Raw genomic sequence first — 15,970 nt, 5'->3', positions numbered from 1 at the left:
TTTCATAATTTTGTCTTTTTTGATGAAAAAAATTCTAAATATAATTCTACATAATTTAACAGTTAAGGTTTAATTTATTAACAAAGTTTTCTTCTAGTTTGTTTTTAAAGTTATAATTTACTTGATAACTTTAAAGTTATTCATAGTATTTTAAATTTTAAGAGTATCTAATAGTTCAAAAAATCCCTCCAACATAAAAAAGGAAAAAATTGGCATTAAAAAACAAGTGTTTTATTTAACAGAGAAAAATTAGTTACGATAGCTCTCTCCACTTCATAATTAATCAATTACTTGTTTAATTGCTAAGTTGTACAAACTGATTTAGGACTTGCCCAATCCGACAAGTAATCTCAATTTCCTTGCTTCTATTCACTTAATGCATAAATAACAATATATATCTTAACAATTTTTAATAATGTTCAATTAATCAAAGGTTTTATAACGAAGAAAAAATATTTAATGTTGTTGAAAAACTGTTTGGTGTTGAATCTCTAGTAACCAAGATCTGGTTTTCGAGTACCATAATGCCACCAGATCTCAATTCCACATAACATTTAGTGTTTTATTTATAGAAAAAACTATATATTTACAATATCTATTCACAAAGTTATAGGAAGTTTCCTTGAACTAAATGTTGTTTAAAAAATCAATTATCATTAGAAAAATGACTTAATGATTTTCATTTCCTTTTTTTAAACTGATAAATAAATCTGATAATATATTTTTGTGAAGTGAATTAGAAGTGAATTTGTGATTCCCTTGTTATTTGAGCAGGCATCAGACACTGTCAACACTAGCAAATCTCTGTCCCAATTCATCGCAGACATGCTGCTGGTGTTGGGAGGCAGGCGAGGTGGGCAGGTGTAGGCGGCCAAGGTGGCGATGACGATGGCGATGATGGTGGTGATGACGACAATGGCACCAAATACAGATGATCAGTAAAAGTAATAGAGCGCTGGCTACACCTCCAGCTACGCTGGACCACATCCAGTCCATTGGAAGTTCAACAAGACCTGAAAAGTTGTGAATTGTTATTAATAAATATATTTATGCAAAAGAACTTCAAAATGAACTAATAAATTAAATGCTTGAGGTTTATTATTGAGATTTGTGAAGTTTTGGAACGGTTCTGATTCTTAAATTATTCAATCTACAAACTACTCAAATAAAACTTTTGTATATTTAGTTTTAGTATATTTAAAAAAAACAATATCTAAGTTCTAATTGTTTTATGAATTGTGGCTATTATATGTTATTAAATACTAATAGTTTATAATTTGTATCAACTTATAAATTCTATCTATCTATCACTAGCTTACAGTGAATATTGAGCCTTACCATCATTGAAAATCAATGTTCTGATCAATCCTTCTCCTCTATTGACTTTATTGTTAGCTTTCCTGTTCTGAATTATTCTGATTAAGTTTCTAATGAGAATCTCATTAGAGCCTATTCTGCTTGCCTATGGTGTGGTATTCCATGGTACAGTATTTACTTTTTTATTAATTTGTTCATACTGTCTTATTCTTTCTAAATCTTCAATTCCTAAGACTGCTCAGATTATACATCATCTCCAAGCTATATGTTTAATATCTAGACATTTTTTTATTCAGTTTCCTATTAGAATAATAACTATACAATATTTTAAAATAATTTCAACTATTTCTTATAATATGTGTTATTTCTAACATACTAGCTTCTCAGGGCTTGTTTAGCTCACCTGACCGTCTAGTCAGGTGCTCCACCCACATGACCCCGTTCATTATCCTTATAGAGAAACTTTTAGATTTATGTGGTCACTTAATCTCCTGGTGCTGATCTCTTTCCTCTTGTTCTCGTGAAACCTTTTCTTTTTTTGTTTAGCCTCCAGAACCACTGTAAGGTATTTCTTCAGAGGATGAATGAGGATGATATGTATGAATGTAAATGAAGTGTAATCTTGTATAGTTTCAGGTCGACCATTTCTGAGTCGTGTGAATTGAACCACAACCACCAAAGAACACCGGTATCCATGATCTAGTATTCAAATCTGTATAAAAGTAACTGCCTTTACTAGGATTGAACCTTAGAACTCGTGAAACCTAGCTATGCTTAGAAGCAGCATTTGATCATGCTAAATTCACTCTCTTTTTAGAGGGCATAATGAGAAAGACTGAAAAAACTACATGGAAGGAAGAAGAAAAATAAATAAATAAAGGGGACATTATGTACAGAAAAAATAAGAGACGAGAAAACAACAGAGAAGGAAGTATATAGTTCAAATACTTGAAAAACTAAATTACAGAAGACGGAATAGTAATAACTATACTAGTGCAAATATTAAATATTTTACTAATATTCATTAAAGAAAAATGGAATTAGTAATTTTACTTCATTATAATTCTGTTGCCGTGGTGAAATATAAAGGAGTAAAGGATTACTTTTTGTTTCTTTAATGAATATGTTCAATTCACAACTTCACCCCAAGGAAACTAGGGCCTTGATCTATGGCTTAAGACCTTCCTGGGACAATACGAATTTATCCTGAAAATCTGAAAGCAATCGGTTGGTTGGTTCTTGTGTGATGCTGTTAAAAACAAACAGACAAACTTTCGCATTTATAGATTTAATGTAATAAAATGATCAACTAGTATTAAACTAGAATATGGGAATAATATTTTAGGTTATCTGTATACATGAGAGAAAGTTGTTAAAAAATATTTATTTCAGTTTATTATTTTAAATGAGAAAATACTGTTACTTAAATCTATAGATCCCATAATTTTTTAAAAATAATAACATATTATTTTTAAATAATATGTTATTATTATATTAATAATAATAATATTATTATTATTATATAGATTTAATGTAATCTATATAATACATATATTATTATACATTCTGATACTCAAAAATATAAATGACCAAAATGTGTAAAATAAGAAAGGACTATTTTATTAAATCTTGGAGCTTTTCTGTTGATTAATAAAGCTATTTTAATTTTTTTTTCTCTAATATCCAGGAGCAATGTAAGGGTCAAAAATGTTGAGAATGAACAATTCTTTTCCCTGGAAATGCTTTAGACAGTTTCTCAGCCTATTGAACCGAGTTCTTTTGAATGATTTATGTTTGTCATAAAAGTTGTCAACTGAATTTGTCATGACAAGATTAATGATAGTATTACCCTCAAGAAATATGTCAGTTTATTTTTACTCATTTTTAAACATCTTGAGATTACATTTTTAAAAGGTCATGATATAAGCAAATGCAATTTTACTTACAATTCTCTTCATCAGAAGGATCATCTGCTCCACAGTTGGATACCCTGTTACAGCGAAGTTTATCAGCAATGCAGAAATTGCTTTTTGTGCACCGGAACTCAGTGCATGTTGCATCTAAACTGAGTATTTCAGTCCAGACTGCTCTAAATCCTTGAGCTCCTACTGATTTGTCTGCTGAGATGAAGCTGTAATTACAAAAAAATGCATTTTCTACAATCCCTATTCTGCTGATTCATTAAGTTTTAAGATTATATATGGCAGATATATATATATATATATATATATATATGTAATGAACTATACCACTTCTGTGACTAATATATGTTGATATACTGTTAATTTACAATAAGATGAGCAATGAACAGTTTACTTTTCTAAACAAACTGAATTTACAGAGTAAAAAAATGTAATTCATATGTCAAACTGTAGAAACAGATGAGTTGTTAATAGAAATAATGAATTGTCTTATAGAAATAATGGATTTTTAGTGAAGGAATGCAAGAGGTGGAGAAATTGCGTAATGTGATCTACAACAGTGGATAGATTTTATTAAAACAGTTGTAAATTTCAATCCCAAAAAGCATGGTACAAAATCGCATGATAATTAATTTAATTATATATTCAGAAAACATTCTTCTGAAAAGTCTGAATAGAAAAAATTAAGAAAAAAAAAGCAAATGGCTATAGAAGATCAGTGTGGATTTAGGAAAGGAAGAGGCAATGGGGTTGTACTGGAATATGAAAATTATTGATGAAAGATGTGTAGAAATAGGTAAAGTAATAAACATAGATATTTTACAGGTGTGACAAAAGGATTTGTAATTAATTTGAAAATATAATGAAGTTATTAAAAAGCTGAAGAGTAGAGTGGTAACTTAGAAGATTAATTAAAGACCTTTATCTGTATAGTAAACAGTTAAGAAAATAAAGGATTTCAAACTGATTGGTTTGAATTAGGAAAAGAAATCAGGCAAGGATGTTGCACATCTCCAGAGTTTTCTTAAAATATGTTATAGTTATGACCAGTTATAAGTGCTAAAGATGATAAAGAGAGTAGTACTGCAAGAAGGAAAACAAATAGTAAAAGGTTTTCAGATGACATGATATTTTAGGAAATTAAGCACAGCAAATCCAAGAAATGATTTAAAATTAGAAGAATTACAGGGGCAGTGTGAAAATGAATGTTAAGAAAATAGAAGTCATGAGATTTTGAGACAATAAGCCAATGAACCGCAACAGATGACATGGAAGAATTTAACAAGTCCAAAAAAAAAAATATTTTTTCAGAAGATTGAAAAAGTGAAAAGGAAACAAACTAGAGTATCAGTCTAGCATATATATATATATATATATATATATATATATATATATGCTAGACTGATATATATATCTATCGCTTAGTCTAGCAATTCTTAGAAATAGTTATATTGATAATTTCTGGAGTATGGCTAGTAGTTATTGTGTAGTTATAGTTAGTGCATAGAGTGGTGATTGTGGAGAATAGGCATGTCATGACTTGTAATCATAACTATGTGGGGTAAAGAAATTATCAATTGAAACAGATTTCTGTGAATTAACTATTTTGATAATATGAGCATGTACACATTCATTCTCTTTTGTCATAGCAGTAATGAGTGCAATGGCAAATTTCTTAATTTCTTGCTATTTATATTAAAAATCCACCTGACCTTAAAAAATTAACTCCATATGATAATGAAAAAAGTTGAAAAAAAAATCAGAATATTTTGCTGATTTATCAACATGGCACCTGATCAATTGTATGGTACACATTTGTTTTAAGATTCACTTCTTTGATGTTGCAAATTGACACTCATTTGACAAAAACTACAGAGACAAAAATGTTCAAAAGCCTATTGTAAACATAAATGAATGGTTCAAATTAGATGATTTTTAAATTAAATTATCCTAAGGCATGTATACTTGAAAGTGAAATTTCCTAAGATGAATCAGAACAATTTATAAGAGAAACAACCCAAAATTGAACGGACAAAGTTCTAAAATTTTGAAAACTTAGTAAGAAAATATTGATTCTTAGGTTGTAGTATGTAGCATTTCACACAGTTATTAAACATACTGTTGAATACATAAGCAACAGTGAACATAGATTATACAAGGAATTAAAAAATTCATTAGACAAAATATCCAGTCGTCAAATGGAAATCATAAAATTTAACAGATAATAAAAAAGTGTGTACAGGACAAGATTATTCAACATAGGAAGTCTTCTGGGTTTTAATGAATGGCCATTATACTGATCTCAGCGATTTATAAAGATCAAACTATCAAAAAAATTGGAAGAGATGATAATGAGTATGAAATAGTATTGTTCCAAAGCCATTAGATATATTACATGTCAAAAACAATAAGATTTAAAACCACAATTTTAAAAGAATATTATACAATTATCTGTAAGAGTATGTAAATTTTAAAATTATTTTAATATATTCCTTGGATGACACCCAAATAATATATAAGAGGATTTTTTCAACAAATTCTTTTGGAATGTTCTTTGACACTGATTTGAAGACATCAATTCAGATAATAATTTTTGGGATAGTATTTACGAATCACTTGGGAAATGGCAAATCTGAATGATTCAATTTAAAACATCTTGAATTCCTTTGAAATTCAACACTTGCATTATTACACGATTAGATATATGTAGACATTGTCTCTAAATACAGACATGAAGAAATTAAGCTAGAAAGAAGAGAAATTAATACAAGAAAGAGTGGCATACTATTCAAGATAGACAAAATCTCCAGTCTGTAAGCAATTATCAAGAAAGAAAAGCAACTGGAAGTGGGAGAGAAATGAAGTTAATTTTTACTTCATCAGTGCCAAATGTTAATTTTCCAATGAGCAAGAGTTAATTAAAATTATTGAATAACTTGGTTTCATTGAAGAAAATAGAGAACCATAAAAACTGAGTTTTATAAGGTTGACAGAGTTGTTAAACAAGATAAAGTCTGATCAGGGAAGAGTACATCAATAAATTACCACATTACCCAATCAAATTTTTGGTTCTTCCTCTTAAAAAAACTTTTTGCATAACTGGATTCCTGCTATCAATATCAATGGATCTACACTGCTTTCTGGATCTGAATAAGTCAGTTCGAGAACTCAGATTTCATGTAGTTGCCCATTTTGAAGAAGTAATGCACAGTTGCAAATGTCTTATAGATGAAATGACTAAGATTAAATGTAATCTTGTGAAGAAAATTAATTTAGGAGTTTTAGGCTGATGAGTCAGACCAACCAACAGAGAATTATTTTTACCTTTTTGGAGATATTAAGCAACTTCCATCTTTCAAAGATAGATCGTTGTGTAGTGATAAAACTGATGTTTGTTCATTTTAAAAGGAATATTGTCTTAGCACTTTGAAAAATGATATTTCTATTTCATCAGGTAAAGTCAATCCCAACAACTATTTTGAAATATACTTGATTTTATCTATAATGGTAGGCGCACTATTCAAGATATGAAATATTAGTGAATTGCAGTATCATTTCTTTCATTTTTATAAGAAATGAACATTGTTAATTTTTTTGGGATGTAAAGTAATGTTGTGCATAAATATTTGAACAGAGAAAAGTTTGGTGATTAAGATGTTACGGTATAAAATGATATATCAATGAAGAAAACCAGCTGATCACCTATCAGCTTTTTCCAATCCCACCCATAACAAAATATTGGAAAGTTGAGAATATTTCTTGCTTAAGGAAACAATTTTCTTTACAAATTGCTTTTGCTAGTGCAAAATAAGAAACATAGGGACTGACTAGAAAAAAGTTGTAGTAGACAATGGTATAGAGAAATTCCTTTGAACTTATGCATATAATCTTTTTGAGAAATAAAAACACTTCAAGTATTGAATTTAAATTGGAATTTTCCATTTGGAAATATTTTATAGCATCAAAAATTCACAAATATAGGTATAAAAAAGAAGAAATAAAATCAAAAATCACATTCAAAATCTAATGACAAAATTATTTTATTATGTAAATATAGATTTAATCAATAGCTGTGTATATTCATCACATTTCACTTAAGTAAATTTAAATTACCTTTGTATAATAAAATACTAATTGTCTCTTCATTAAATTATCACAGTCTGATATATTCATCATAACGTATCATCTCATTGATAAGTTATTTTCTCTGTCATATAAGCAAGTCATGAAACTCTGCTTTTACTAGTTTTTATATGAAGGAGAGTTAGACCTGAAGAACTACCTTATGATGTGATATGCCTGCATTGTAATTCAGTATAATTGTGCAACATGGAAACCAAGTAAACTAAAAAAACTGGTGGCATTGAAGTTTGTCATAGCAGATAGTCAAGAAAATTAAGTGAATAGACAGGATGAAAAATAAAAAAGTATAATAAGGAGACTGAATGGGAGTAGCAGCTAATTCAGAACAAAAACTAGCCTAGTCCAGAATATGGAAGCCAACTAAGTGGGCCTTATCAAGAGAGAAGAATTGATTACAACAGTGTAGAGAGTGCAAAGAGAGAGAGGAAAGAAAAGAGTGAAAATTATGAGCATTAAAAGGAAATATAAGCAATGAGTAACTTAAAAATGTAACAGAATGGAGATGAATATGGAGTGAGGCACTTCCCTCAGGCAGATAATCATGGTGATGATCATAATGATGATAAAGGTTTGAAAACATAATAGCTAGAACTATGAACTTTTTGGATACAAAAATTATGATTAAAGTAGAAATAATTATATAAAACTGGTATATATACATATATATATATATATATATATATATATATATATACGTAAATACATATATTTAGATTTATTAAATGAAATATATGACCAAAACAGAATAAATAGATAAATTAAACACCATTTACAATTTATTAATTTTGTTTTTGTCAGTATACTTCAATGTAAATATAAAATTTAATAACAACTGAAGATTCAGGATCCCAGGAAAATCAATTTTTGAAATTAAATTGGTAAATTTAACTTACCTATTTACTTATCTATTTACCTATTTTACTTATCTATTTACTGGGTTTTATTGGTTTATATTTCCATTAGCACACTGTTCAATATGTTAATCAATTATTTGAATTTTCAAAAAAAACAAAAAATGATATATCCTACTAATATATACAACATTAAACATAAAAAAATAAAAGATGTCAAAAAACTTTTAATAGGACATAATGGTGAAACTTGGCAAGAAATTGAAAAATTAAGTTACTATTCTGGTGTTACTTGTACTAACCAAGGATACCATGTAGAATATGCAATATAAAAGCATAATTGTAAAAATTAGTTTAATTATGAGACAAATACAAAACGAATATAATCTCTGAAATTATTAAATATTAAACAGTTCTCTTTTAAAATACTTTAATTTTCTCTTCCACAGGATATATGGAAGCTTATTACAGCAGCTTCTTTAAAAGTGTTGCTGGTAGTTCTTTGTTGATTGTACAGTCTCAGAAAGGTTAGGAAACCCTTTAAGAATGTACTCAAATAATATATTTTTGATCTGAATTATGTTTGTTCAGAATATGTTGTTTTTGTCAAATTTTATGAATTAATTTCATTTTCAAGTTTTCATATTGTGCTTTTTATGTAATATTTGTAAAATTTGCATGTTATGGATAATATCTTATAAGTGATAAGTGTGTTGCTTCTATAAGACTTTTGGCAAAGCTATATTCAGTTGTCGAGTTCTTTGCTTCTGAAGTGAATATGGAACCATCTTGTCCTAAATTTATTTTGAGTTGTTCTTAGTGTAATCATTGTAGTTAATTTGTTTATTTCTATAAGACAAACACATAAATATTTTCATCAGTTGTTTTAAAATTGATAGAGTAATCTTCTTTCCTGAAAATGTTAGCAATTTTGTGTAGTACCATGGTAACTCCTTTGAAGCGACTCTGCTAATTAGCTTCAAAAGGCACTACAGAAGGAAAAGATCCACCATTTAAGTAATTAAATAATTTTAATGTGAGTGTATAGTTTCAAAAATGGATATCTCCACGTTTGGTCAATAATTAGTTATACATGTCAATAGATTCAACTGGATAAGCTCTATAATATGAGTGTAATAAAAAGAATCAACTGAATATCTCACACAGATTTTTTAAAGAAAAAATTTGATTGGGTTCAATAATGTTTATCTTCACTGTCAGGTTGGGATCAAGGTAAGATTTCTCCACATTGAGCAATGAGATTAGTCCTAGCTCAGCTAGGACTAATCAGCTCAGCTGTTTTGTTAATTTATGTTTGTGGTTATACTATCTTGCTGTGTACTTTGTTAATGTTTTGGTAAAAATTAATTACAGCAGGGATAGTTCAATTTATTACAGAAAAAATTGATATTTCTGCTTTTTCTTCTATCTCTGTAGAGTTAGTTAAACCTAGTAAAGCAAGGAAGCGAATATGAAGGCCAGATAAGTGGAAAAGAAATATTTGCAAACTCTTGAGGTAGGTAACTTTTTGGTTATGTCACATTCTCCACTTTTTGTAATTTTTATTAGAATTTGAACAATTTTCCCGACCTTTGTGGTTTAATTTAATCATTTCTACATAGTTTGTAATGTGAATATCTGATTTTTTCAGATGTTCTCCCAAAATGTTACCTATGTATCCTTGTTGTAACGAAAAACATATCACAAAATCATTTCAATGTGATGGTTTAAAAATGAATGAGTTATTATCATTTCATAATTCATTTTATTCTGATAGAAACAAGGAACAAGGCAAAACAAGGCAGATTTATCTTAAAGACATTAATTTGTTGTCTGTTAAGAGACAAAGGCCCAAAAATGAAACTAAACAGCCTGAACAATTTTAGGCAAAATTTTTTTAAGGTCAGCTAATGGGAAAAACATCCCAGTGTGTAAAAATGCATCTTTAAACGTTTGCAAGTATTTGGTTTGGTAGAGAAACAGATAAAAAGACAAGAAGTGATAGCTAATTCTGGAGGAGTATCTGGAATTGATAAATAATCATGCAAAAATTATAAAATTAGGAGGAGAAACCTGCTCTGTATATGATTGGAAAACAGAAGCATTGAGCGTTTTTAAACAATTAATTGGTACTTTAAAGTAACTGGTTGTAAGAGATTTATTTTAATGAAGACAGCTAATCAGAGTGTTAAAGTCAGAGAAGAGCAGTTTTATTTAAGTGATGTTGAAGTAGCTAAATTACTTACAAAAAAAGGCCTGACAGTAGCAAATATCAATCCAGAAATGATGTCCTACTAATATATACATCATTAAACATAAAAAAAATAAAAGATGTCAAAAAACTTTTAATAGGACATAATGGTGAAACCTGGCAAGAAATTGAAAAATTAAGTTGCTATTCTGATGATACTTGTACTAACCAATTAGATAATTCAACAAGAGCTGTTGATCAAGAAGAATTGCTGTGTGAAAAAGTTGACAGGGGAGGAACTTATTTTAACAGTTTAGTAAAAATTACAAGTATTTGTGTACATGTTATTTATTTAGTTCCAGTTGCTTTATGTTTAATACTTACACATCTCAATTTTAGTATTGAATAAAACCAACCACAAAGGCAGCTTATCTTTTCCAAATCTACTGGCTTCAAAATCAGATATATATGTGGGTGCTGATTTCATTTAATGTTTACTAATTTATTTATGTTATGAATTTCATTTAAATACCATTACTAGATGTTATTGTTAAACATTACATGATTATCTAGCAGAAAAAAGCTATTACTTAGCAGCAGCAGTTTTTAGCCACTCCTGAAAAAACTCATAAAGTGGGGAAATCCTTTTTTGAAACCATACGCCTCATGTATCAGATTTTGACATGCTTGCTCAACCCCAAATATAATTTATCACACTTTATTTTTCTCATTAATTTTATCTTATAATTTTGTTTTGTGTAATAGTTATTGCTATTTTCATTCCATTTTCTGTCAATTGTGAAGATTTACGACTTTGTATATTTCTTCATTAACATCTTTATTTGTGTTAGAACATATTTTATAAATTGTTAGTGTTATATTATTTCTTGGTGTTATAGTACTACAAGTAAAATTAAATATCAGTTAAAGCATGTATCTGTCTAATCTGCATATGTAAAATAAAGTGTGTAAACTCTGCAAGTGGGTACATTGGTAAAATGATTCTGTTGTTTATACATTTCTCCATAGAGCCTGAAAACAATGAAAAATGAAAAATAACAAGACTATTTTTTAATGTAAGTTATAATTAAAAATGTTTTAGGATCAAAAGCTGTTTCTCAATTAGAAATTGTTTTATTTTTTCTTCAGGTAATTCATTTATTAATAAATTGGTTTGTTGTTAATCAGTAAAGTAATGTTGGTATTAATATTCATTTACATAATATACTATGTATGTTGTAGTTCTACAGAATAGATTCATTCAACAATATAAACATTTATAATAAAAATTTACACAATATTCTATGGACCAGGTAAAAACATTGTTATACAGATTATTGTTATAATTAGATTTTATTCTATGTCAAAATATTTTGTTTTATTATCATAATATTTTATTCAAAACGTTAAAAAGGAGAAAAGGGATGCTTTCTCAATTTTTTCCGAGAGAAACTTCATTAATGAAATGAAATTGCTTTCCTCATTAAAATTTCAGTTCCTCATTAAATTTTTATGATACACAAATATTTCATTTTCTGTTCCTATAATGGGCTATATACATCTTTTATATAAATATACAAATGATATTTAAGTATGGAAAGAGCTTTATACTGTATACCTGAGAGGTTTTTTGACACAGAAAGAAGTTGGGTTCTACATAATTAAAAAAAAATCTGCATTATGGTGGGTTTTTAATCTTTGTCTGCCATCCATTCAATATGGATCCACCATATTGAATCAAACTTAATTTTTTTAAATAGGAAGGTGGGCATACGACACATGATTTCGATTTAAAATCTTACAAGAAAAGTAATGGTGAAACCTGTTTTTCTGTTAATGTCTTTGTAACTAGTTATAAGCATTCAAAGTTGCAATAACACGGAAAAATCATGTTAACAATAAAATGAGGTAAAACGTTTATTGTATTTTATATTCATAATGCATACAATAACAACTTTAATATTGCTGTAATATAATATTGCTTTAATTGCTTGTGATAGTGATATAATATTGGTGATAATATTAAACAATAATTAACAACACAATAACAAATTAAACGGTTGTATCAACTGATATTATTTTCTAAATAAAAATTAACTTCCAGTGTTAATATCAACTGATATTTGTTATTTATCATAAATCAAACAAATCAGCTAGAAATACTTACTTAAAAAATGTATTACAAATTTAGTTGAGTAAATCAACTGTTAATTTACAACAATGCAATTTGCATTACGTTGAAACAATGCAATTTATTAACTCCTCATTTCACCTTTTTATTACAACATACTTGTGATGGTAAAATTTGATAGTGTTACTAAAAATTAAGTTGTAGTCCTAGTGGTTCAAATCTGTTTTTTTGGTGAAAGTTTTGTTATTAGTTTCCTGGTTCATTTATTTAGTCTTATTAAATATTAAATCTTTAAATAACAATGCCTTCTTTAAGTGAAATTGAAAGAATAACTCTGTTGATGATGTACAGGTATGGTGACAGAGTTCAGCCTATACAAGAGGTATGTGACTTATTTAATAATAGATTTCCAAACAGAGAACCAATAAGTAAATCAACTGTAATCAAGATAGTACAGCGATTTGAAGAAACCAGTACTGTAAAGAATTACCACCGCTAGACAAAGAACTATTACAACTGATGCAAGGTCATTAGATTTATTGCAGATCTTTCATGAAGACCATCATTCATCGATTTGGAAAGCTGTTGTCCAACATGACATCAATTATTTTTAAGGTCAAAAAATTCTTGAAACCAATAAATTTCACCCTCATAAGCTACACCTCGTGCAAGAACTTTTGGAGGATGATTTTGACCACTGAGTTGAGTATTAAAATATTATAATACAATAATTATACATAGACACAAACTTTTCTAATTCAATAATATTTACTGATGAAGTGACTTTTATGTTAAATGTTCATGTGAATAAGCAAAACTGTCGACATTGGAGCAGTAATAATCCCAGATGGCTGGGAAGCTCATACACAGCACACTCAATAAGTGAATGCTTGGGTAAGGATTGTTGGTCATTGTATTGTAGGACCTTCTGTTTTAGATGACAATCTTACAGGAGATGCATACTGAAACTTGTTAACTGATAGGATTCTACCAAATATTCAGGAAAATGTTGGAGAACAATTAAATAATAACATATGGTTTCACAAGATGGGCACCACCTGATTATTATCTAAGGGCACAGCAAATTTTAAATGAACAATTTATAAATTGCTAGATAGGTCACAGAGGAGCTATAGAATGGCCTGCCAGGTCCCCAGACCAGTCATCTCTGAATTAATTTTTTTGGGTAACCTGAAATAACATTTTTACAAAACAAAACCTGCAGACATTGACGAATTGAAAAGAAGAATAACTGCCGAATCTGCTCATATACTACCAGACATGATACAACAAGTTTTAAACAGATAATAGTTAAGGTTAGCACACTGTCAAGTTGTAGAGGGGAAGTATTTTGAACATTTATTGTAGAATGGTATGCTTTCAAAGTTTATTTCATTAGTAATTTATGATTGAAAACATTTAACACAATTTTTCAGTCATTACAAATTTGAATGTTTAAAACTTGATAATGAAGGCATTAACAGAAAAACGAGTTTTAACATTGTTTTTCTTGTAAAATTTTATATCAAAATCACATGTCATATGTATAAATATGTCTAAAAATTAAGTTTGATTCAATATGGCAGATCCAAATGGCAGACAAAAATAAAAAACTCACCATAATGCAAATTTTTTTTAACTAATAGAACCTCATTTATTTCTGCCTCCAAATACCTCTCAGATATGCAGTATGAAGGTGTTTCCATACTTAAATACTACTCGGTGTATATATTATATATATATATATATATATAAACTTATTCAGCCACTCCACAAAGTACAGAATTAAAGAACACTTACCTTACTTTTTTTTCAGCAAAGCGCTTTCGGGCCTAAGCCCATCTGCAGTAACATTTTACAAAATTTTTTTTTTTACAAGTACACATTAGAATACAAATGATACATTAAAATTTTTAGAAATATTTGTTCAGTCAATAAAATTTATTTTTAAATTTAAAAAATTATAATATTTAAAATTTCCTTTACTGTATTGATTATCTTATTTATTTAAAATTTCATGTCAATGTATTACCAACTTAATATTTATAAGAATGTCCCATTAAATTTTGTCTGCAGATAAATTCTGCTGAATTTACAATATATATAAAATCTTTCTGAAATTTCTAATTTTTTATTAACACATTGAACATGAAAGTAATAATAAAAATTAGAAATTTTAGAAAGATTTTATATATATAAACTATATATATGGCTTGTATATCTGTATTTTTTTGGATACTGTTTTTTTAGTGTGTTCTTTAAACATTATTTTACAATGAATTGTGTACAACTTTTTATAACATTACTATGCATCTGCTGAACTACCAATGAAGCAAAAATGACAGATATTGATACAGAATTATTAAGAAATTTTTCAACATACAGCTGATTTTTTATGATTAATTTAGCTTATAAGGTCAAAACTTAAATGAGGAAAGATATGAATCTGACTAGGATCTGAAAAGAGATCTTTAAATGGAAGTATGTTTTGGAGCAGTAAGGCTTTCTTTAGAAGTTGAAATATTTTCTGTTAGTTATTGTAAACTAACTGAAAGTATAGAGATTCAATAAGCTACCTAATTTTTTTACTTAGTTGGGCTGATTAGCATTTATCTAATTTACCTATAAAAAAGAGCTAGTTGAATTTTTGTACTAATTTTGCTTTAAGTTCATATATATATATATAAAATTTTTATTTATTTATTTAGACACATATATAAATGTACAATGAAAAATTTAAAACTGTTGTGTTAGCTATAGTTATTCTTCTACATTCTAAAGCAAAGGATCTGATATTAAAAAAAAATTGAATAATGTAGTAGAGCTTATTTTGAATACCGTTAGCTAAATTATATATAAATATTTATGTTAATGGAAAAATATTATAAAATATTTAATAAAATAGTAAATTATTGATTTTAACTTTTTGCTGCTACTTACTTCTGCAGTGAGTAGAACCTCTACAGTACTTACTCATTGTAGTAGTGTGTTACTATACATACAGTACATGTTGGAAAACAAAATTTTAACATGATTTCTGTTGCCTTGTAGTCATCAGGTATTTGCTTGTAGGTGGCTGTGCTAGAACCTTCCAATTCTACATATGAGGCTCAACTATAAATTTTGCACACTAGTGTACTGCACGGAGACAGAAGCTGACTATTGATAGAAGACTATCGAGTTGGGCATGGCAGCACATGCTAGCTGAAATCCCCCTCTATAAACCTGCGATAATGCGTAGAAATCCATTAACTAGTTTATTTTCAGTAACAGTTAAAATTGAGTCGAGTACGGCCAATATGTCAACATGATTAAAACAGCGCATAGTGATCAAATTTTTAACAGCAGAAAATGTGAATCCTATGAATATTTTTCATTGTTTAAAAACGGTTTACGGTAGTGAAACTGTTGACAG

The 15,970-nt window shown here is 28.2% G+C and overlaps 1 protein-coding gene across 4 annotated transcripts in view; it reads right to left on the bottom strand.

Moving 5' to 3' along the window:
• The window catches only part of LOC142328178 (CUB domain-containing protein 2), a 376,385-nt gene continuing 360,415 nt past the window's right edge, over positions 1 to 15,970 (bottom strand). For all 4 annotated transcript variants that reach the window (XM_075371737.1, XM_075371745.1, XM_075371754.1 and 1 more), the window contains 2 exons: positions 3,264 to 3,448; positions 1 to 1,013 (listed from right to left, as the gene is read on the bottom strand). In XM_075371737.1, coding sequence (XP_075227852.1) covers positions 778 to 1,013; positions 3,264 to 3,448 — 421 coding nt within the window. In that variant the 3' untranslated portion in view covers positions 1 to 777. The remainder of the gene's footprint in view (positions 1,014 to 3,263; positions 3,449 to 15,970) is intronic.

The sequence above is a fragment of the Lycorma delicatula genome, chromosome 1 (genome assembly GCF_047948215.1).
Source record: "Lycorma delicatula isolate Av1 chromosome 1, ASM4794821v1, whole genome shotgun sequence".
NCBI classification, from domain to species: Eukaryota; Metazoa; Arthropoda; class Insecta; order Hemiptera; family Fulgoridae; genus Lycorma; species Lycorma delicatula.
This window is presented reverse-complemented; position numbering and strand designations above follow the sequence as displayed.